The sequence below is a fragment of the Nelumbo lutea genome, chromosome 5, assembly GCF_056320005.1.
Source record: "Nelumbo lutea isolate HS-2025 chromosome 5, American lotus-T2T, whole genome shotgun sequence".
Lineage (NCBI taxonomy): Eukaryota > Viridiplantae > Streptophyta > Magnoliopsida > Proteales > Nelumbonaceae > Nelumbo > Nelumbo lutea.
Window position 1 is genome coordinate 33163105 of NC_142688.1, and position 24684 is coordinate 33187788.

Sequence of the window (24684 nt, forward strand, 5' to 3'; positions counted from 1 at the left end):
GGCAATAGCAAACTTGGAAGCCAAAGTGCCTTCAAACCTAAGCTAAGAAGAATCCAGGAAGGCAAGAGCAATAGAGCAACAAGTTGAGCTACTTTCTAAGTAGAAAAACATACAATCACTGGTGATAGATGAACTAAACCCTACCCTAAAGCATTGGTTTACGGGAAAGATAAGCTCCTTCAACATTATAACTTGTGATCGAAGCAAGAAACAACTAGGAATGTCTTGGCTTTCTAATGCAAAATGGATTTCAATGCTAGATCTCACTGAGAACAAACCCAAAAAAACTAAGGAAGGGGTTGCCAGTCAGACTTTAGAGGAAGGGGAACAAGGGAGGGGTCAGGGGTAATATTGGGTTTTAAAAGAATTTTAAACTTCATGTGGTCTTACGTGTATGTGGGTTTTGACAAAATACTAACAGATGTTAACGATAAGGTTAGAGTTAGTCAATTGTCAGAAATAGTAGGGGTAGTGTCAATCAATTTTCAAACAGCAAAGGTACACTTTGTCAATTAACTAAACCATAAGGGTAGTTTGAGAAATTTACCCTATTTTATAAGTTCTTATTTATTATAGGTTTTCATATGATTACAACTATATTGTGTTGTATTTTTTGAATATTTTGAATATACTATTATTTTATCTTTATATTGATGAGATGTCTTAAATTACTTTTACTTTTATAACTTATTTTTAATGGTTGTTTCTCTTGTAAAATTGGTGTTGTTAATGCATTATTTTGTTAGTTTTGTGGTAATTTTTTAAAGGACTGAATAAAACACTTAAATTGTATTTTATGAAAATTTGGTGATGATTATGAGATGTATCTTTTTGTCTTAAAATGTTTAGAGAGAAAATATTTTTGTCAACACCCAATTTTTGCTCGATTTCTTCACTTTACCTCTTTATACATTCTTTTGAGACCCCAAAATTTGAAAACATAACCAAACCAACATAAGACCTGTTGAAACCCAAAATCCCCTCTCACTTATAAACCCCTCAATTACATGTTAAATTTCATAACCAAATTTCAAAGATACATTGTTCATCATATAAATATCTTCTCCAATGGCCCTGACCCACACAATATTAAAACCTTAATTATAGAAAATTAAAATCCAATACCTCTATTGCCTCAAAGATACTAGGATATAATCAACCCCAAATCCTACCTAAAATCTACGATCAACCTTAAAAATGTCAAGATACTATTTTAGTGACCTTAGATGAATAGAACTAGAAAACCAAGATCAACAACTTAATTCCCTGATCCGAACCATCCACTCAATCCTTGCCCACATGCTAGATTTCAACTCAAAATTCCCTTATTTGAACACTCAATCAATAAAGATTCCAATTTGACGTTGATGTTTAAATTGCACAAGAAGTTGTAGCCCAAGCAACCAAACACCTCTAATTAAGAACCAAATCTTCAAAATAACCCACTTATCCAATTTCAACTATAAATTACTCTAATTCCCTCCAAAACAAGCAATATCTCATTTTAAGTTTTATCATTAGTTGATGAATCATAAGCCAAAACCTTGATATGAACTGAATCTTTTAATCTATGACTCTGATTAAACCTCCAACTCTTTCATCAAAGTCGGGACATTTAAAAATGCCTATTTGCAAAATTCCATCTAAAAATTCCCTTGTTTCAGTAAATCTCATTGAACAAAGTTTATTAGTCATAGATATCCATTATGTCTATAAACCAAAAGAAAAAAAAAAACAATATGTCAAATTCCATGACCAAACTCCTCCATTTGATGGTTAAACAAATAAGATTCTGTTTTAAGTCTATTTATTGAATAAAAAGTTATAAGTTAAAACATTGATTTGAAACATATCTTTAAATCCACACATTTAATCAAATATCCAACTTTTCAATCAAAATTAAGATGTTTAAAAATTCCTACCCACTAAATCTTATTAGTTAAAGCTTATCACCAGTAGGTCACCATCATCTAGAATTTATTTGACCAATCATACTTCACTTCCATGGTCAAAGACCAAAAAAACCCCAATTGTCAATTTTCACGTCCTAATAATTTATCCATTTGACCATTAAATAAAAAAGATTTGGTTTTGGCACACTGGATTAAATTGCCTCTTCATCTATCTAAACTTAAGACATCAAAAGAGTGAGGGTTTATGTCAGCCCTTCACTTAATTCCCCCTGGCGCATTAGATTAATTAGGAAACCAAGTAGACCAAAAGAACCCAAGAACCCTAAAGTAACCCTTCTTGAACCTAGAAATGGACATAATGACTATTATAACCATTTCAAATTCACATTTTCTACCAGTGAAATGCTAGATTCAAGTCTACCATGAAGAGGTTTGAAAATAACTCCATTGGGCATAAGAAATCCCATGAAAATCATTGAAATCTAACATTAATTTATTGAACCCTCAGAGATCTTCTAAAAAAGCATGATAGGTCGAGTTTCTTTTTTTTTTTGAAATTTATTGCATGTTTTAGTTTTTTTGAAACCCCAAACACATGGTGGATGACTTTCAAACCTTCTCCAACCTTCCCTTTATATAATTAGGATGGGTTTTAAGCTCTGGGGGCAGATTTTGATGAGCATAAATGAAAAGAGAGAACCCACTGGAATCTTCAATTGTTCTCAACAAGAACCTAAGAAAAATTATGAATCTATAGTTGGAACTCATCAAAACTGTCCCACTTCTCTTTCTGTTCATGTTCTAACCCTTCAGAAAGACAAAAAAATCCCTCTTAAATATCCACTCTCTCACATCAAGGAGTAATTTCAAGTCACCCTCTTGGTCCAAGTCCTTAAAAACATCATTTCTTGGGTTCTGAAATTGCTATTATCATGCTTAAATAAGACTAAATCAAAGAGGTAAGTTTCTTAACTTGCATTGAAGTTCCTTTTAGTTACTTATTGGTTATTTGGTTGTTTCTTATCACATATTTTAATAATCCAAACTCGGATTTATTGAGACTGGAACTCTAAATCTATAAAAGCCTTTTCTTCAAGCTTATTGTAATTTCAGAATTAGAAGGATTCTGTTTGCAAATTTTAGAATTCCATCTTTATTAATTTGAGTTTTATGAAGTTGAGAACCTAAACATTTGCCATATTGGGTTGTCATCTACAGCTTGGAGAGAGGGGTGCCTAACACCTTCTCCCTCTCAATCTTATCAAGTTTAGAATATCTTGATTAAGTGCCTTTTAGATAGAGAATGGAATCACTATTTTTTGAAATTAAATCAATTTTCCATAATTTACAGAGGACCAATTTCCTCTAAAATTAAATGGGTGGCAACTCCTTGTGTTTGAGCTGGCCATGAGCTTCCTGGAGGTCACAGTTTTAATTTTATTTAATTTTTGTTTTAATTATTAAAATGTTGCAACTAAGTTGATGTTATGATAATGTCTACCCCATTGACTAAAGGTCCTTAATCCACTATTAGGTTGAAGTTCAACAACTTGGGTTAGGTGAGTATATCTAAATTATATAACATGTGGGAAAGGAAAAACATGTTCACATCTTTTTATTTTTTGTGAAAAAAGTATAAAATCTCCAAGTTGCATGGTCAAAGCATGGACCATCCTATTACTGCTTTGTGTTTTTGTTGCGGAAGTGCTTTTCTTTGAAAACACATTTTACCACACTCCAAAGCAATTTCTTTTTATTACACAAGGCACAAAAGTACTTCCAAAAAGGTTATCCAAATATAGCTTTTATTTTTATACTTTTCATCATCATCATCATCCATGAATCCTATTTTGCCGATCCATTATATTCAATGACATATTTAATATTAAACATTAGTGACTAAATAATTTATTACCACTTCTACCCATGTTTTTTTTGGTCTACCTTGAGCTCTTCTATTCCCTTCAATGCATAGCAAATCACTTCTTCTAACAAGTGCAATTGGTGGTCAAAATTCTTTGGTAAATAGTACTTTAACAACAATATTTTGGTACAATAAACACACCAGGCATTTCAAGATTACAGATTGCTTTATACACCATAAAAAGACAACCACATTCAATCAAAGATATTCACTAGCTCAAATGAAATGACAAAGAGGAACAAGGAATTGATTCAAGTGGATTAATCAAACAAAAATGATAGTTAGAAGAGACATGGTACGGATGCCATGCTTAATGCATACCTTCATTGGCTTTCTATCAAACTTGATAACCTATAAGCGCAAACAAACATGAATCTTAGGCTTTGTTTGTTTTGCGTTACCCATATGATGCATTTCCTTGAGTAAGTGATTCCTGGAGAAACGTTGCTCGAATACTCACAACTTCAACGTTTGGCTGGCAAAATGTTACCTAGGTAAGGCACGAGAATCCATGCGATTTGAGTTTTTGACGGGTAAGTAACTTATCCACCCTCCATGAGAGTATTGGTCACTTGAGTAACTAACTATTTGAAAAAAAAGTTTTATGTTGGTTCTATTGTAGCGGTGACTGAAAGTGGGATTATTGCAATTTTGTGGGACCCACCCACTTCCCCAGCCCCCCCACTTTTACTAGAAATTGAATGAGGCCTTAGGAAAAACTTTTGGATACAAGGTATGAAGACATAAGGAAAAATATGGAAGCCCAAAATCTCACTATTGTAGATCTATAGATGCATTGTGCTCGAGGGTTTTGATGAGAGAGCTTCAATCTGGAGTAGGAATGGCAATAGGGTGGGGTGGAGATGGGGAGCCACTCCCCATCCCTATCCTCGCAAAAATCTCTATCCTCATCCCCATCCCCGTGAGAATGAGAATCCCCACTTCACATGAAATTTTTATGATGCCAATCATCGTATTTTTATTTTTATTTCATTTAAAAAATTAATAACAAATAGTTAAAACTTATAATTATAATAAAAAAATCCAAATACATTCAAACATATTTTACCATATTTGTAAAAATATTATACATACATACAAGTAGGATCCCCACGGGGCAAGGATTGGGGGTCCTATGGGGTGGGGAGTGCTCTCCCCATCACCACCAATGGAAATGCAAATCTTCTTATCCCCATTGTTGCCCCATTCAGGGCGGGTCCCTACAATGATAAGGGAAATGGGGAAAGTTTACACTCTCGTTTTATTGTGTTTTATGAAAAGCACATTTTCCCCCGAAATCATTTAGGCTTTTTATTGCAAATGTATTTTGGTTTTAAGTGATTATGCTTTCAAAAATCATTTGCATTCAAAATCTAAAGTTTTTTTTTTGTCCAAAGCACAAAATTACAAATTAAAAGCTTATCCAAATGTACAAAACTTTGTAAGCTTTTGTTTCTTCTAATATATTTACTTGATCTAAAAAAAGCTTATCCAAGTGGAGTCTGACTTTGACAAATAACCTCAAGTGAATTAGGTCAAGAGGCCACTCGATAACGGCTGAAGTTGTTCAACCATTGACTTATCAACCCACATTTGCCATCACAATGTCGTAGCCCTGAGCTGAAACAACTAAAACAAAACCTTTGGTTTGTTGCCATGGCCCTACTTAAATTAGATGAAGTGACCTCTTGGTGGGGCCACTAAGGTGGCGTTTTGATAACACTTCTCAGACGTCTGAAGTTTAAAATATTTTCTTTTCAGATGCAATGCTTGTTTGGTGTTGCATCTGAAATATGATAAAAAAAATCTTTTTCAAATTTGAAATTTTAAGACTCAAGCCTATCACTTATCGCACTCAAACGCGTTTCAGATGTGGCCTAAAGTCAAAAATACCCCTACCCCATTTGATATATATCTCTCTCTCTCTCTCCCTCCTTGTCTTCTTGCCACCGCAACTACAACTTGCAGTGGCGACAATTCTCTCTCTCAAGAGGGTGAGTAATAATAATATTAGTTAATTAATTATAATTTTTTTACTAATTATTAATTATTTTTATAATCATTAATTATTATTTTTTAATTTTAATCATTTCATTTATTAATTAGTAATTTTTATTTATTAATTTATTATTGTTTATTTGTATTGTTTCAATATTATTTTGATGTTGAAAATTATTTTTTATGATTTAATGTGAATTGAACTCAACATTTCCAAATAGTGTGTTTTAGGGGTAAGATAATAAAATCAATGAATTTAAGATGGTAAAGGGTTGATCCAATACAAACAAGCTTATGGATTCAGAGCCTCTAAAAAATAGAAAAGCACTAATACTTCATTTCAGATTTTAGACACAAATAATATATTTTTAACTTTTTAGATTTCAGATTTATCAAGCGCCGCCTAAGTAAACCTGAGGCCATGATTTTCTATTTTAGCCTTGTGCTATGATAATATCATAGCAAAAGTGAGCTCTTGACTTACTTCTTTGGCATTTAGTGGATAAAGTAATTAATCATACAACAAAATATTTAATTTAACTTTAGCTTCAACCATTAAGGAGTCCACAACCTCCTAAAAGACTTATTCATTAAAAGACAAAGTAATAAGTTTTTCCTATACCAAAGAAAAAGTAATAAGTTTTTCAATTCAGCTTGTTATAAGTAAAGGAAACTTAAATTGAAAATAAGTGGCTTATGTGATAAATTACTTTTTAATGAAGAAGCAAATACAACCTAAATGATTCAATAATCTTTAACATGACAAGATGATGCAGGGACCAAAAGAGGTCCATTTGTTCTTCATATGTAACTTTTTAGGGTTTGACTGATACCAAAAAAGAGAAAACTTGTATACATCCGACCAACCGGTATTAAGTGGTAACCAATCGGGTTGTATTTATCAAGTTTCATGTGAGGGTTTTGATTGGTGAAAGCCATTCTATTATCATGTCATCAACTCAAATGTATATAAAAAAATATTAATTCCAATGTTAGGTGTGATTTGGCAACTAATGGTCACTTAATTGGTAAGTTCGATGGCTAGTTGTAGTGGAGACTTGGGAACAAATCCTGTTACCACCAGGTTTGGGGGGTTATGGGTATGGGAGATATGTTACCTCCCATTAGTGGTGTGCAAGTCAAGTACTGGGTTTCTAGGCCAGCCCTATTCAAATTTTGACAAAATTCCAACCTGAGCCCGCCTAAGTTGCACCCCTAATAACCCCATGAAACCATTACTAGGTCATAAGTAAGGGTGGCCACGAACCAAGCTTCTCACGAGCTATTCGAGTTTAGCTCGTGAGTCAAATCGAGCCTAGTATATATATATATATAATTTTTAATATATAATAAAAAATGTTTATAATTCATATTTTTGTATTATATGTATAATTTTTATTTTTCTAAAAAATGATTGGCTTGTAGTCAAGCTCGAACTTGCCAGCTTTTGAATTGAGCCAAGCTCGAGCTCAAGTCTCTATCTCGAATCGAGTCGAGCTCGAGCCTAACACTATTTCAGTGAACCAAGTTTGAATAGCCAAGTATATTCAGCTTGACTCGAATCCACCCCTAGTTATAAGGTGAGTTAGATAGAGGGAGTCAATACAATGATGATGCAAGGGCTTCCTCATTGAAATGGACGTCCCAAATTAACCTTATCATCATTCTACATGGTAGAAAATAAGGGATGCCCATCAAAAGGGTCCTTGTTCAAATGGAACTAGAGTTAACATCTTATGCGACCATGATCATACAAATTCTTGTGATCACTCACAAAAATGGGCATGACCTCCCATTTGTTTTAAATACAAAAGGCCAAATTATCTATTGTTTACCTTATCCATGTTTTATTGGGCAATCACAAAAATATGTTGTAACCATGGTAGGTGATGTAACCATTTTCGGCCACGTACCAATGTTTTGTGATGTAAAAATTTTTTGGCTAAGTACCTTGTTATTTGACCCGGGGGTGACGTGCCTCAGTGATGAGCTACTTGGTGGTGAACTGCTTGGTGGAGAACTGCCTGGTGGCGAACTGCTTGGTGGCGAGCTACCTGGTGGCGAACTCCCTACTAGGCGGCCTGTGACTTAGAGAATGGTGGAGCTCCCTAGTGCAGCGTAACCCGACTGCCCTCAGCATGAGGTGACATTCTTTCCTTTGTAGGCAGTGGGAGCTGAGGGACCTGCGAGAACACCATCTTTTCCTCCTCTTTGTATGCGGCGGGAGCCGAGGAACCTGCGAGAACTGAATCAGAGGACCCGGGTGTATTTTCCCGGTGGGGGCTCTTCGACAATTAAGTTAGCACTCTGAGTGTAGAGAGCTTTGAAGATAATATTGGAGAAATGAGAGAGCCAGAGAGCAAGGATTACCTCAATTTTTTCTATCCTCCCCCCCCCCCTTCTTTGGCGGGTGAGGTCTTTATATACCAGAGCCCTAGCGGGTTAGGTGGGTGAAAAGCCTCCAAAGGGTAAGACTCGTCACATCCCATCAGAACCGAGGTACGGTGGTGAACTCCTCGAGGTTGTCAGGCTGGCGCTTGTGTCAGGCGGCCAGGTCGGCGCCTGGGCCAGGTTGTCAGGGCGGCGCCTGTGTCAGTCGGCGGGTCGGTGTCTGGGCCAGGTCGTCAGGTCAGTGCCCGTGTCAGTCGGCGGGTCGGTGTCTGGGCTAGGTTGCCAGGTCGGCGCCTATGTTAGTCGGCGGGTCGGTGTCTGGGCCAGGTCATCAGGTCAATGCTTGTGTTAGTCGGCGGGTTGGTGTCTAGGCCTGGTCGTCAGGTAGGGGATCTTCCTACGATATGCCAAACTACTCCTGTACCGAGCTTCTCTACAAGTGACGAGCTGCCTAGGGCGATTTGCCTATGGCGAGCTGCCTATGGCGAGCTGCTGCCTATGCCTGTGGCAAGCTACCTATGGCGAGCTGCCTGTGGCAAGCTACCTATGGCGAGCTGCCTGTGGCGAGCTGCCTGTGGCGAGCTGCCTAGAGGCCATACTTAGTTGGCACGAGGTGCCACGTGTCACAATTCCACTGGAGGGCCAAATCTGCCCTCATCAATAGGTTTTCTGGTTTATTGTAGTAGAGACTTGGGATCAAATCCTACGGATAGGATCTAGTAGGCACAACATAGTAAGCACTTCAATGAATAGTTGATAAATATTTTGACAACTGTCAAAAGTTGTTTTAATCTTTTTCTAGGGTAGGATAGTAGTCTTTTAAGCTATAGGTGTCAAAAAAATTGGGGGTTTTTATGTTCAGTCCACCTTTGAAATCCTAGCTCTAATGTACAGTTGGGGGCAGGTGCCAGCTCGGAATTGATGACAATTCATGGGCGGGTAGGGGTGTTATAGGTGGAGCCGTTCATAAATTTTAATTGTTGTAGGTCCGCAGTTCAAATCTGAGTTCTAAGGTGGAGTGCAGGCTAAAAATCCCAAAATTTGCTAAATGCTCATTGAACATACCTACAATGAAAGAATATTTTTTAGAAAAGTTAATAACCCACTTCAACCAACCACTTCACCTTCATGTGCATTGCCATTATCATCTGTCATCATCACCACCACCACACATCATTAATCATCCAATGTCTGACCAAAGCCCCAAAACTCGATATATAGTAAAACAGTATAATCAAAAGCAAAACTCAAAATTTTCAAATGAAAATTAATACCAACATTAAACAGATGAGCCAGGCTTAAGTAGGCAATTATAACATGTTTTCTAAATCAAGGTGGCCAATATAGAAAAAGAAAATTAAAATATACAGGCTTATTTAAGTTGGCTCTGCTAGAAGCTAAGACCTATAATTGAATTTTCTTTTGAGACATTGGTAATATTCAAATATATGTCTCACAAGTAAACCTGGCCAGATTCATGTATATGTAAATAATAATGTCAAATAGACGTGGAACCACGTTAATTAGTAAGACGTGAGTGAACCTGCTGATGCATTAGTGCCGAATTATGTCTATTGAAGCAATATTCAAGGTTTATATTGTCATGATTTTAGGCTGTGTTTGGTTTGAAAGAAAAGTAGGGAATGAAACCTGTACCAGGACATCTTTTCCTTCCTTTCTCTACCTTTTCTTTCAAAGACGGCCTTAGCGGTGGTTGAACAATAAATATCCAATGCAATGAGACTTCTCTTCTTCTTCTCTCCCCTACCATGTGGAAGTGATGATATATAATTAAGCATATCTTGTTTTACAAGTTTTAACAAGCATGCAAGGGGTACTGTTCCTTCCTAGGTGGTGTTTGCCAACTTGAATTTTATGAGGCTTGCCATTTCATGAAAACTAATTAAGGACAACAGTTAATTAATAATTAATTACAAAACCTGGTTATTTATGAAGTTGAAAAACCACTTACAAAATTTAATTTCTATATTCAATTAATAGCCAATTTTCTCATGCAGGTCTTAACTATTACATCAGCAAATTAAGCAGAATCATAGTGGTACCCACAATGATATGAATCCTTCTTAAGATTTAACAAGTTTTCAGATGAAGGGGTTTCGATTTTGAGATGTCTAGCTCAATTTTATTGCAGTCGAATGCTTAAAAGCAAGGTTTTTAAAATCAACCCGAATAACTAATCAGTCAGGGTTCGATTTCCGGGTTAAACAGTTTGATCGTTCGAATCAAATGGTCATTTTGTTCTAACAAAAAAAAAAATAAAAAATAAAAACAATAAAAATCATTGAACAGTTTAAATAGTTTAAACAGTTTGAACAATTCAACTGTACGAATCAACAGTTTATTGATCAAATCAACACTTATTGGCAAAAATCCGCTTTTGAGGAAAAATGCGGTTCCTGGTTTTTTGGTCCAACCGTCCGGTGTGATTTTAAAAATCATGCCCAAAAGAAAGGAAATATATGTAGACTTTTTCCTCCCTCCCCCCAAAAAATATATATATATTTTCTAATAAAATCGATCTCATTAAGCTACAGTCCGTGGGCGAGAGCCCTATATAATATTCAAATGATATATTCTAATCAGTGTTTTGAAATTAAAACCCAACCAGAAAGCTATCTGGGTTGTGGGTTAATTGGCTCAATTTCAATTGACCTTCAAATAATTCAGGGGCCAAACGAGACCCACGCATGAATTGCTTACTTAAGTCTTAAGCTTTGTAATTGGGTCTAGCCTGTTATCCACCAAAGAATACAAGTATATATCTACCTTTATATAATAGTAGTGCAATTGCATGCAAACGAAATAGTTTTGTATATAGTTTAGGTAGGAAAATCACTAGATAATTGCATGCGTTCATCTAAATTATATATTTATTTAATTGGATTTTGTTTACATATATACGAAATGCTCTCTCTATATATAAGACCAGAAATGTCTAGCTTCGTACTAATTAAAGATATACATTAGAACCCTTTTAAGGTAGAGAGGAAGAGAGAGATAGTGAGAGAGAGAGAGAGAGTATGAAGCCTGTAGCAGTTGTGTTGCTTCTGGTTATGGTGGCTCTTGCCGTCTGTTGCGCTGCAGCTGATGGGTTAGGCCACGAGGACAGTGGTCGAGGGGTTCTTTCACGTAAAATGATGATGAGCAAGAAGGAGATGCAACAGTTCCAGCGCAAGTTAGACGAAGATGATGATGATGAGGAAGATCATGGCGATGATGACCATTCAGATGAAGAGCATCATGATGATGAATGCGAAGACTGTGACGATGATCATGAGCATGAACATGAACATGAAGATGATGGCCATGGTGAAGGTGGTTTTGATGAGAAGAAGCAACGTAAGCTCTCTGGGCCTGGGCGTGCCGTTCACAAGGAGGGGCATATATAAGCGCGTTGGTCATGGAAAGCACGTCCCACTTGTGTTAGATTTGATTTTGATAATTTTCATGGCGAATAATATCAATCCATCCATGGATGTGTCTATGCTTGTAACATGCATGTCCTGTGTTGCATTTTATTTGTTAGTGGTTTGTTTGGGTAAATGGTTTCTTGTTTGTTTTTCTGATATTGTATTTCAGTTTCTACCGTTTTGTATTATGAAGATATAATTAACTAATTAATTAATAGGATATAATCTCATGTTTTTTTGGTAATTAAGGATTCCTTCTACTTTGGGAGTGTCACACTCCACTCCTAAATTAAGACAAAAATAAACTCCTTTTGTAAATACATGATTTCGAAAATAACTTGTAACCAATCAACGGTTGATTGAGTATCGTGAAAGTGGTAACCAATTAAGATTGTATTTGGTTTGAATGAAAAAGTAAGGAAAGAAAGGGAAAGGTAGGAAAATCTTTATAAATCTTGTATAAGTTTTCTTACCTTTTCCTTCCTTTAATTTCCCTACTTTTTCCTTCAAAGCAAATATAGTCTAAGTGGATTTTCATCAAAGTTCACATGGATTAAAGTCTTTTTATATCATATTTAGAGAGAGAGAGAGAGAGAGAGAGAGAGAGAGGTATTCATGAAAATATATCCTTAATTCCTGTATTGTTAGACATTTCTAAAATCCTAAAATGCCCTTCTTTATTATTTTTTAGGATTTTTATCTACTTTAAAAGATAAAATTTGGGTGTTTCCATTTATACATATTTAATATTACCAAAATAGATATTCATTGTCATGATTTCCAACTAAAGATTCAGATTCAGACTATTTGAAACCCATGCCTCAAGAGCATCAATTATTCTTGTAAATCTGATGTGCAATGGTTTCAAATTACTATGGTAGTGTGGTATAGTAAATCATTTACCAAATTATCCAAAACTAAAAAAAAAAAAGAACGTAAATTATGTATCTAAATCTCTAATTAACCAGAAGATTTAGGCCATCACAATGAGCTCTTAAGATTAGTACATTAATTTCAATCAACCAAATAATATGCCAAAGTTAACTAATCTAGGCAATGCATGAAAATGCATCAAATCAACGATTAATCTTGCTATCCAAGTAACGTACCAAAGTTTCAAACAATCTTGAATTGACCATTCAATTAAAGCACTGATTTTTCTGAGCCAAATAAAGTGATTTACTAGTTAACACCTAAGATGTGTGGGCCATCAAAATGGCATCCTGAGATCATTCGACTACTTCCAACCATCCATTTCATGTACCAATAATTCATTTAATCTTAGTCTATCCAAAATAATTTATCCACTCAATTCAAAGATCTATGTCAATAAAGTTGTCTCTCAACATGGATGAACTAATCTCAACCATCCAAGTCATCTACTGAAATTTCAACTATTTTCGGTTAGTGAAAAATAGAGGTAATTAATCAAATTGGTCTTTAATAGTAAAGAAATAATCTTGGGTAACCAAGCAATATACCAAGATTTCAACTAATTTTAGCCATTCAGGTAAAACATCAAATTTTCTAAAAAAATGGCTGAGATAAAATAATGTACAAAACAACCAAGATTAATGAATTAATCTCAACCACACACACATATATATTCGAAGCCATCGAAGTGATCTCGTGTAACAATGAATTAATCTTGTCTATGATTTGTCAAGATAGTATTCATAAAATCTTGTCCATCTAGTGATGGACGAAGACAATGTTTTCAAAGGGCATAATCTATTATATCAACCATCAACCAACATCGTAGTGTATCGTGTTGTCTCTTTAATAAACTCCTCCTTTCTTTTATCTTTAGACTTCTCTTAAGTCTTAACCCTTTTCAATAAAGTAGCGTAGATGGGTTAATTGAGTTTTGGGTAAGGACCAATCCAAGCCCAACCTTGGACATGAACCTTAGGCCCATACCCGTAGCAATGTAAAAGCCCAAGTTTGCCAACCTAAACCTCACCAAGCCTAAAACAAATTGGGATATGTTTTAGGCAGGTTGTTTAGAATTGTAGTTTTCTCATTTATGTTTTCTACTTTTTTTGTTTTATACTATCTTATTGTCCATTTTGTTGTATATTGAAATTGGATGACTTCAAAATTGTAAAACTAAAGAAAATTTATCTATGACGAAGAGTGCTTTTCCTTTCCATCTTTAAAAAGAATTGTACTTTTTTATTGTCCATTTTGTTGTTTATTGAGTTTGGATGACATCAAATTGTTTCCTTGCCATTTTATTAAAAGTTTAAAATAAATATTAATCATTTATAATCATCTATTTCACTTCCTATATCACATAAGTACAACACTATAAAATAATTGTTAATTGATAATTTACATTTTTTTCTTAAATTATTCTATAAATTATAATCATCCATTATTTCTTTATTAACTAGCATATAAAAAATGGTTAAATTACAGATAGGTACTTTGAACTTTCAACTGTAACACTTGAATACATTGAATTTTCAAAAAGAGACAATTGGGTCCATCAATTAGTATTATGTCAGTTAAATATTACATAATATCAAAAATACCCTTATCATATATTTTTGAGATCATTATACAGAGTAAAATCATCACCAGAAAATGCCATCATCAGAAAAGTTGAATATGTTATTTGCTGTCCATGTGAGGAGACTTTCGATTTTCTAAAAATGATATAAAAAATACACGAGGAAGGGTATTTATGGCATTATTTACTATTTAACTGACAGAATACTACGGATGGACCTAAGTGTATATTTTTGAAAGTTTAAGATACTCAAGTGTTATAATTGAAACTTGAGGATACAATTACCACCAAAGTAAAGGATACCTATATGTAATTTATCCTAAAAAGCTAAAATAAATCTATGATGTTAGAAGAGCTTCTCCTTTCTAGTCTACCTATAAAATAGGGCTGTTCACGGGTTGGGTTGGGTCAGTTTATTGGCATTTTTCCAACCGAACTAACCTGGTTGGTTTACCTACAAATGAAACTGAAACCGACTCAGTACTAAGTAAACCAACATGGTCGGTTTGAATTGGTTTGGGTTGGTTTGAGTCGGTTTTGTGAGTGATTATCTCGGTGTGAACGGTAAAGGATTCAAGTCTAAGAAAGCAAAGACTAGATGCCTGGAAATTAAAAATGATTTGATGAATTAAAACTGATATTTTATATATCAGAAATTTTATATATAATATGTATATTTATCTAAGTCAGTTTGGATCGGTTTGATTTCGGTTTTTATGTGTTGAATCATCAATTTATATTTTTTTGTAACTCGAAACCGATCGATGCTGAAGAAAAACCAGCCAACTCAGATTGGATCGGACTGAATTGATCGGTTTGGATCTTGTTATGAACAGCCCGTGTAAAAGTTGAAAAATTTCTGTAACATGAAAATTAGGGGTTCTTACAGTTCTGCCGTGGGCACATATTTGAAACCGAGTTTCTTTCGATTGTTGAAAAATACTGAACCGAATTAATCGATTAATTGGTTGATTGGTTTCGTTTTTCATTTTTTATATTTATAATATATAATATAAATGCTGTCTAATCGCCTTCAAGAAAAAAAATGCTGACCAATCTCGAAGAGGTAGAAAAATAACCTGGAATTTCACACAAATATGACATCATCAATACTGTATATATACCTTTTTCAATAGGTTAACCGAAACCGAATCAACCGGTTCAGTTGACAAGTTTTTCGGTTCGGAACTTCGGAGTACTGGTTTCGGTTTGTTTTTCGTTTTTCGGTTTTTTATGAGATTGAATAGCGTGGTTTTGTTATCTATCGTGAAAGGGAGTATTTCCTCCTTGGTGGAAGTGGCCGCAGTTTTGTTACCAGAGTAGTAGCTTTGCGCGAGAATAGGTTTTCTAACAAGTCGTTACAGGCGAAGAGAATCAACACCGTCTCTACCATGGATTTTTCCTCCCTCAAGGACGCTATGGCGTCCAAGTCATATGAAAAGATCGCAGATATCTGCGACGAGCTTATGCTTCAGGCAAACCCATAAGTCTCCTATTCCTTGTAATTTGTTTTTCACTCGTAAAAGTTTCTCGAAGTATATAATCATCATTATTACAGTTAAAAAAATCAGAGAACAATGTACATTGATTCTTAGGGTTTCTGATTCATTCCGAATCGCAGTCGCTATCCATGTTCTGTACGATAACTATTAATTTATACATTTTTCTCGAGATTCTTATGGTGCCGTGCTGTTGGAGATCGATCAGGTTTCAGCTCAAGGCATTCCATACCGAGACGAATGGCCGCACGCAATTCATCTTTTAGGGCACATTTATGTCAATGATATGTAAGTTGAAATCGTATTTTTCGTTATTCGGCTCTTGTATACTAATTGGGATTTAGGGTTTAAGAGGTCAAATTTCCTGCAATTTGGGTTTCTTTTTTATAGGATTTATATTGGTGGATGGATGGTCTTGCAGTAACAGTGCTCGGTTTCTATGGAAATCGATACCTTCGACAATTAAAGAAAGCCAGCCAGTGCTCGTTGCTGCTTGGAAAATAGGTCAGAGGCTATGGACGCGAGACTATGCCGGAGTTTATGAGGCTATTCGTGGTTTTGATTGGAGCGAAGAAGCTCGCGGTCTTGTGAGCTCATTCTCAGGTCAGCATACCTTACTGAATTGGTACTATTTTAAAGATTTTCCTTTTGTAGTACGCTGAGCTCTTTATACAAACTTGTGGTAGGATTTCATCAGAAGCACGTTTAAGAATTTTCTAGACTGATAGCACCGGTAACTTTTGTAGTTTCACCAATTTTGTAGAAGACTCGATTTTGATTAGAGTTAGACACGATTCTAGCGGAAAATGTTATTATATGTTTGAATTTTATTTGCATGATTGCTGACAGTGAGAAAACCGCTTAAGTTTCGTACAAGACGAGAAAGGTAATGCCAAATGCCAGTTATTATGATGTGGGGAAGTTTCTTCACTTGATTGCTGACTAAGACATGGCTCTGTAGTGGGATGTAGAGAACTTGCTGATTCACTTGATCGAGCTTCTTTGTGGTTTCTTTTTGGGTTATTTAACTAGATTTCTACCCAACCCCAAATAGTTGGGAGAAGGGTTTATTGAGTTGGAAATTACCTTAGGATACTGATAAAAAAAATTACCTTATGGTACTTATTGTTCTGTTCATATGTAATATTTTATGTAATTTGTATACGAGGTTTTGGTAAAATCTTGTCTGAGAAGTGTGATAATTTGCCAATGCGGGTTTGGGTCTGAGAGTAACCATTTTGCACAAAAAAATGCAGAAATGCCAGAGGTTTAGGTCCTTATCTAATCTATAGTCAACCCTTCCTTAGACCCTGGATGGTGAGACCAGCATTTGGGAATGCCCTTTTCTATTTCATGCTGAAAATATGTGGCAAAAATTCTAACATGTTAATGACGTTCCCTTTAACCTGTAAATTCTGACAGTCCATGCAGAGTTTATAAGCAATTCAGGAATTAGATGCAAGAAGGTAATAAGCATTACGTATGTATGTGCTTGTAAGTTTGGTGTTTGCTTCCCAAATCTGGTGTTCTTGACCAAATCTGGTGTTCTCCATTTCAATTCTCTTGGTTCAGTCTAAATGTCACTGACTGTGGTCAAGTAGGAGGTCTGCTGCTCTGTCTTCCCTCAATCATCTTCTTGCTTGATAAGGGGATTGAGCTGCCTTCCTTGAAGAATTCCCTTTTTGCTCTCAATCTTCTTTCTCTTTGAAGTGCTCTTCCTCAGACAGTTTGTTCTTTCGCTCTACTTACAGTTCATTCTGATACTTGTGGAGGTATTAGTGGGATTTCTTTCCTTTAGGGTTATAAGTGATAATGGGACTGGGATTTCTTGGCTTTATAGCTATTTTAGGTGGCATTTGGAAATCTGATATGTTGCCACTTATATCTGAACTAATCAAATCAGGTAAGTGGCAATCTCCTTCCAGTGCAATTGGTATTTTGGTTGCACCTCTAAAGGCATTAATTTTTTCTAAAATTTTCATGGTGATTGGGTCACCAGTTATAATTTCTTAGTGGTGCACATAAGTGCTTCCTTTACTCTCTTAATGGTTTAAAACTTTACAAGAATAGCCCTCACACCATGCTTAAACAGAAGAAAGAGTGCAAGTTGGGTACCCAATTAAAGAATTTACACCGTATTGGGTTCAGGTTCCTTCCAAATTCTAAATGTAAGTCCACCCACGTTGCATCCATAGAAGGAACTGCAAATTCCTCTGGTCAAAGCTCCAACATGATACTTTAATCAGATTTTGCACATGGACTGTTCTGTTCAGCCATAAAAATAATATCTTATCCCAGTAAGATCTAATTGAACTCCAAAGGTATCAGATGCCAGGTTCCAAATGCCACCTTGAATGCTTCCTGCCCTCCAGTAAATTTCATCTATGTTTAATCTTTGAATTTCCTCCCCCAAATTGGGATGTCTGTTGTTGTCATTTTCCTTACTCTGAAAGCTTCCCTCCTCAAGCTGAACACTTTTGGTTTTGTTTTCTCAAAGACTTTCCATTGGCAGAGTCTCTTTTTGATAGGTAAGAGTTTTCGTTTGATAGGGCCTTTTCCTGCAAAAGACCATTTGTAGTGCCACATGGGATTGCTGAGTTCTTGGTCATTATGTCCTATTTTTTTACCAGTATTTGTATTGGTATTATGACTTACCACCATTCAGTTTCCCATCATCGTCCCAACATTGGGGAGTGGTTATTGACTGGAGTTGGGCTGTCTAACAGGTTTGGCTATATAACACTTGATAACTCTACAATCTTTCTTCTTAATAGTTGTACCTGTCTTCAGTTCTTCCAATTTTGTAAGCACACAAGTTTACTATGTGTTTTCTTTCTTCCAAGTCCATCCACTGTCATCTCTTATTTATTGGTCAATAGGCCGTTTCTAACCATTTTGTTATCATATCTCTGGTTGATCTGTCCCTATCTGAGAGAAAAAGGTATCTTCTGGTGGCTGTTTTTTCTTCAGGCTTTGTTCTCTGTTTGATAATTTTTTTCTTCATTTGTTTCCCCTCACTATAGGTCACTTTTTTGTCTCATCTTAAGGCAGTGTTTGGATTCAGGCATTTAACAGCTAGTTGCTTATCCAATTGTTGGTAGTTTTCCTCCATAATTTATTGTTACCCCTTGCTTTGGGTCAGTGTTTTGTCCCATATTAAATAAAGGTATCAGGAGTTTTCCAGTTAGTTCATCTCCAGACCTAGCCTAACCTTCACTGGCTATCTTGAAATGTCATTGGTAAATATTCATCACCTCCATTGAGGTAGGGCACTCCCTCAAGACCAAAGGGACTGAGCAGGCCTCCCTGACAGGCCTATGTACTTGCTGTAAGGAAAATGAGCAAAGAAAATGGTCCAGTTAGGTTGAGCATTTGGTAAATTTTCAATGGGCCTGACCCCTAACCCAAGCTCAATGTAGTTGGAGTTTAATTTGAGCAACCCGACTTGGTCCCACTACTACTGTTCATCCTGTCTTCTTCAGACTCTTGACTCCAAAATTTACCAGCAGGCTTAGAGGTTTTCTGTGAGGAAGAGAGGCTGCTGGTTGAGCAAGAACCTGCAAAAGGGAGTCCAAGCAGAAATAGAGAAATTTTTAGGTAGTTAAGGATTTTTCCAAGCACCAAATCTTCAGCAAAGGGCAAGTGTTTTTTTTTTTTTTTTTCCGGGGGTGGGGGAGTTCGCAGGCAGGTGGTGGTAGACAAAGGGAGGATACAGAAGGGGGAGGTTGGTATGTACCTGTGTTGCTTTCAGGTGTTCAGTTCCCAAAGACTTACCAGAGAATCCAACAGGTGGTGGTATTGGGGAGATCTCACTCTTTTTTGTGCCAATGGCTCCTTATATCAATGTTTTCAGGAGTCAGAAATTTTTTTCTTTTTTTTTTTTATTACAAGTTTTGCATGGACACAAAGTCATGAGAGCAAGGTTTTAAAAATTGAACCAGACACGGAATTGTTTTGGCCACTGGTTCCCAGGTCAAACGGACATCCCGTTCTAATTTAAAAAACATAAAAAAATAAACAAATAAATAAAATAAAAAGGCCAAAAACCATTGTCCAGCTTGACCGGTTGACGGTTTGATTGCCTGGGTTAGCGGGTTGCTGACCAAGTCAACAGTTTTGGCCTAGGAATGGTTTTAGGGTGAAACGGAATCAGTTGCTTGGATGGTTTCCGGGTCAACTTGTCTGACCATCCGATCTGGTCCGGTTTTCAAAACCATGCATGGGAGTTGAAATCCACTACGTGTCCAAGAGTCTGACTTGGAAAGTTGAGAAAAACATGGGCTTCCAGGCACATCTAAGCCTTATCCCTATCATATGGGGTTGATTACATGAATCCTAGCATTGTATACCTACAGAAAAGGGGTCTAAAATGTTACCTTTGTCACCAAGTAATGATTTATAGGATAACTTACTCATATCTTGTACATTTTCTGTTCATTTATGCAGTGATTTAATAGGTGTGACTTAGGCGCTCCTAGGTGCATAGGAGAGGCGCATTTTAGGGTAAGTGCCTTGCCTAGGTCCCAGGCGCAACACTTTCAAAAGGCGTGTGTGCCTGGTGTGCCTTTTGAAAACTTGTGCTTCTTTTTTCTGTTTTTTATGCTTAGCAGCAGGGTCTGGGGGCGGACTAAGCCCCTCGAGGCAAGCCCAAACAAGTCCATATGAAGGTCTTAAATTCTTAATCCCTATAAAAAAAGGTCTTATAACTTTAAGTGTCTTTTAGAAATATCTTTTATTAAGATGAATGAATGACCAACATTAGCAAATATGGGGTTCTCTCTGCCTTGGTTCACTCACTGAAGCTTTGAAAACTCAATATTTGCTAATGTTGCTCATTTATTCATCCTAATAAAAGATATTTTTAAAAGTCACTTAAAGTTATAATACCATTTTTTATAGGGATGAAGAATTTAAGACCTTCATATGGACTTGTTTGGGCTTGCCTCGAGGGGCTTTGTACAAAGTTGGCCCATAGAATCAGGAATAGTGTTATAAAAGGTGTGGGAGGCATATGCCTAGAGGCATGCCTCTAGGTGAGGTGGCCCCAAGATGCCATGAGGCATATGCCATAGGCGTTGATACCTCTGAGGTGTATGCTGTATGCCCCATATGCCATTGTTTGATAGATACCTCATATGCCTTTTTCATTCTTCTTAAGATAAAGGATTTTTACTAAAAGTAAAGAAAAATGAGATCCTCCTTCCTCCTCATCCCCCTTCCTCTTATTCTCTTAAGGAGGCTTATGCCTCTTACGTTCTTAACTACGCTTCACGCCTCTAGGTAGTGGACACGCCTCCATGTTTTAACACATTGAGTCAAGAATATGTGTTATATGTTATGCTTGATTTTATTTTTAAATTTTCATTGTAAATATGTTTTACATGTTATGTTTATGTTTTCTAATTTGAGATAATAGTTTTTTTAAAGCATTTATTTTAAAATTTAAGTTTATATTTTTGATTAATATTATTTTTAATATTTTACATTTCTTTTTGAATTTTTTGGCTTTTGATTTTTTTAACATTTTTTTTTTGCATTTTTTTGTGCCTTGCTTAAAAAAGGCGTGTTTCATCTTGTGCCTCATGCCCCAGGTGCAAAAATGGTCCTTGCACTTTTTTTGGCACCTTGTGCTTTTAAAACACTGCATTTACGTCAAAAAAGCTTGGAGAACAAACGGAAATGTTACGTATCAGGCTGCCAATGGCCTCCGAAAGTCTGATACCTGATTCAACATCTGATCCAATAATCTCGGGCTTGGATGTACTATATATATAGTTGGTCAGACTTCGATGGGCCAAATGAAATTCAACTAAAAATTGGGTCGAACTTGGATGCGACTCAATCTGATCCAATAAAAGTCCACTCCGATTGTGTATATATATTAATTTTATTGTAAATAATAAAAATGCAGAACCAGTTAATGAAACTTACCTGTTTCTTCAATAAGTGCTTACCCTTCCAAATGAACATTATTGTTTTAACTATGAACTTCTTTCTTTTGCCTATTGCAACATTTTATATTCATGTAATACTTCCAACAATACTTTCTTTTCTTGCTTCAAAGCTTGGGAGGGTGCTTTTAGTAGATGCATTTTCTCTTCACAGATTATGTAGCTGTGGTACATTTAACACATCTTTGTTTTTTATGCTACATTAATTCGTCTCTGAGTGCTCTATATACCTTTGCAGAACTTTACACCAAGAGGATGTTCCAGCTACTAATGTCTGCCTACTCAACAATAAGTGTCAGGGACACAGCTCTCTTTTTGGGGATGAATGAAGAAGCAGCTACGAACTGTAAGCTTCTGTTTTATTTACTCATTCAGTGGTCAAACTACTTAACCAATTCAGAACTGTTATTTTACTTCTGATGATGGGAACAATACCTCTGTTTGAATTTTATGTGATTAGTCTGAATCATAAACACTTAGCAGTCCACCTTGCAACTGTGAACCTCAGTGCCTACCATGGTTTTCAAGGCACCAAGAGGCGATGGATTTTTTTAGTAAAAAACATATATCCTAGGGTAGTTCCCTAGGTTCCATAACCATATTTCCTTAATAGTTATCCCTATTTTTTATAAGAAAAGTATAAGCTTCATGTTAAAGTATAGAAAATCAACATATTCATGAGAAGAAAAAGAAGAAAGAAAAGATAATTCAAAAAAATATAGGAGCTGAAACCCTATTTTTGTTATAGGAAAGGAAGAAACGAAAAGGTGGAAGAAGAAGATGAAGACGTGGAAGAAGAAAATGCATTGATTAGATAAAATTTTAAGTTCTTGTTGGTTCAGGTTTTGAAGTCTTTGAGGGTTCAATACAGTCTGTGTTGATTAAACCTTAACAAATAAGAAAATAATAAAAAGAAATTAGTATGTAAAATTATAAACACACAAAATGAGTTAATTTAATAATGTCCATTTTATAATTATAACCTCAAAAAATTAAGAATATAAAAGTATTTTATAACACAATGTACAAAACTGCTTGGTGATTATGCGAAGGCTGTGAGGTGAGCCTCCAAGAGTGCCTTGTTGCCTAGGCATTGCCTTGACAACTGTGGCGCCTATTGCAAAGGTTTTAGTAGTATGACACTATGACCCACCATCTACAACTATTGGATGAACTGACACCAATACGGTGGCCTGTTCCATTTATACATTTTCCTTGTGGAAAATGCATGGGGAACTGCTACTTCCATGGTGAAATTGTTTATTATGTAGGGGAAGGGGATAAATTGCTACTTCCTAGTTGCAATAGAACGCGGGTCTCTGCATGCATTTTTCATTTTTCTTTTTCTAGGGGGTGCATGCAATGAGCTATGCGATTGACATAGGTCTCATTTTGAAGATGTTTTAGAAAAACTGATCCTGTCAATTGTGAATGCGATTGACATAGTATTAGAATTACCCCATGATTCTGGTTTCTGGTCATAGGTAGGACACACTAAGACTGGATGGTTGTTAATTTCTTTCCAAGTCATGGTTTATCAATATTCAAAATGGGGTTGTTACTGAGACCGCATTTGATGTTTGTCACATGCACAGATGCACTCCAACAGGGTTGGACTTTGGATTCCAGTTCTCAAATGTTGATCGTGAAGAAGCAGCCGATTGTGACAGAGCAGAAGTTGGATCCCAGTAAATTACAGCGCCTGACAGAATATGTCTTCCACCTGGAGCATTGAATCTGATTTATGTAAATGGCATGTATTGATGCCTTTTCTGATTATCTCTCCCATCACTGTAGACCGTCGAGAATGTTGGTAAATCTTTTAGGTTTGGAGTAATATTATCATGCAGCTTTGATTTGATCCATAACAGATTATGATGCAATGGCAATTCTCCAATTTCTATTTTCTAGTCTGGACAATAGGTCAATTCTTTCTTGCTAGTGGCTCTCGTCTGGCTCGTCTCTTTCTTTATATGCTTATTAGTTATTACTATTGATTAATGAGCATTGATGAAACCGATTTTCTCTTTTTATCCACCATGCCCTTCTGTCTTCATGATCAATGATGAGGGGCTAGCAAGGTTCAAACTTCAAAGTATAGATACGATCTGATCGGGCATATTAGAGGTCTAATATAGATTAAAAAACCTTTAAAAAAATAAGAAAGTGCATGGTTTTAAGTACTGATGTCTGATACACCTCAGCCATACAGGTGTATCAATCATTCTTTGTTTTGGTGTTTTAAGAAGATTTCTATTCCATCTCATCCTGCATGTTACCTCGTACATAGTCAAGGTAAATATTGGAAAGGTAATTTTAAGTGACATATGGAGATGAAATAAACATGTTAGGCATGCTGTAATAAATTTCAAAAATATATTAATGACACATAATCATAATCATCAGGAGTGCAATTAGGGTTGGCCCGAGTTAGCATTTTTTCTTGATTCGGGCTGGTCCAGCCCAACCTGGTATAAATATGGTATAAACACGCGTAAAAATAATATTGTAATTGTTTTTGTGAGATAGAGGTATCAGGTATGAATTATCAGTATGACAGGATACACTTGAAATATGTTGGGAAATAGTTGAAGAATTAAAACATCCAAATTGTGAGTCGTATGGAAAAAGTGAGGATGTAGCACACATCCTAGTTAACTGTCCATTTGCCTCTCTAATCTGGAGGCTAGTTGAGAACAACACAAGCACACCCACCCCAACAAGATTAAACCCCCGCAACCTTAAAGAATGGTAGGATGAAATCCTCAAAAGTAAGGGTGTCAATGGACTGGTCTTGGATTGGACCCTGTCCGGTCCAAAATCAATTTGGACGGATTGAACGGACCAAAAGTGAGGCAGATCAGAGCATGGGAAAAAAATGAGAAAATTTTCAAGGAAAGAAATTTGGACTGAAAATAGCTAATACAGCCTTACAAAATTGCAACGGATTCATACAAGCTCAGCTAGCCCGGAAAAACTTTGGCTCTTGGGGGCCAACGGCCTTTCCTGTTGAGAGTTTCTGGGTTAGGCATGTTACCATGAAAGTGGGCAAATTAATAATT

The 24684-nt window shown here is 36.0% G+C and overlaps 1 protein-coding gene across 1 annotated transcript; it reads left to right on the top strand.

Annotated features, from left to right (window-relative positions):
• The first annotated feature begins 15321 nt into the window (after positions 1 to 15321).
• COP9 (COP9 signalosome, subunit CSN8) lies at positions 15322 to 23532 on the top strand. Its single transcript, XM_088944682.1, has 5 exons — positions 15322 to 15647; positions 15880 to 15959; positions 16093 to 16274; positions 21861 to 21968; positions 23218 to 23532. Exons 1-5 carry the CDS (start codon positions 15564 to 15566, stop codon positions 23355 to 23357), a joined length of 594 nt encoding a protein of 197 aa, XP_088800808.1. The 5' UTR covers positions 15322 to 15563; the 3' UTR covers positions 23358 to 23532.
• The last annotated feature ends 1152 nt before the right edge of the window (positions 23533 to 24684 follow it).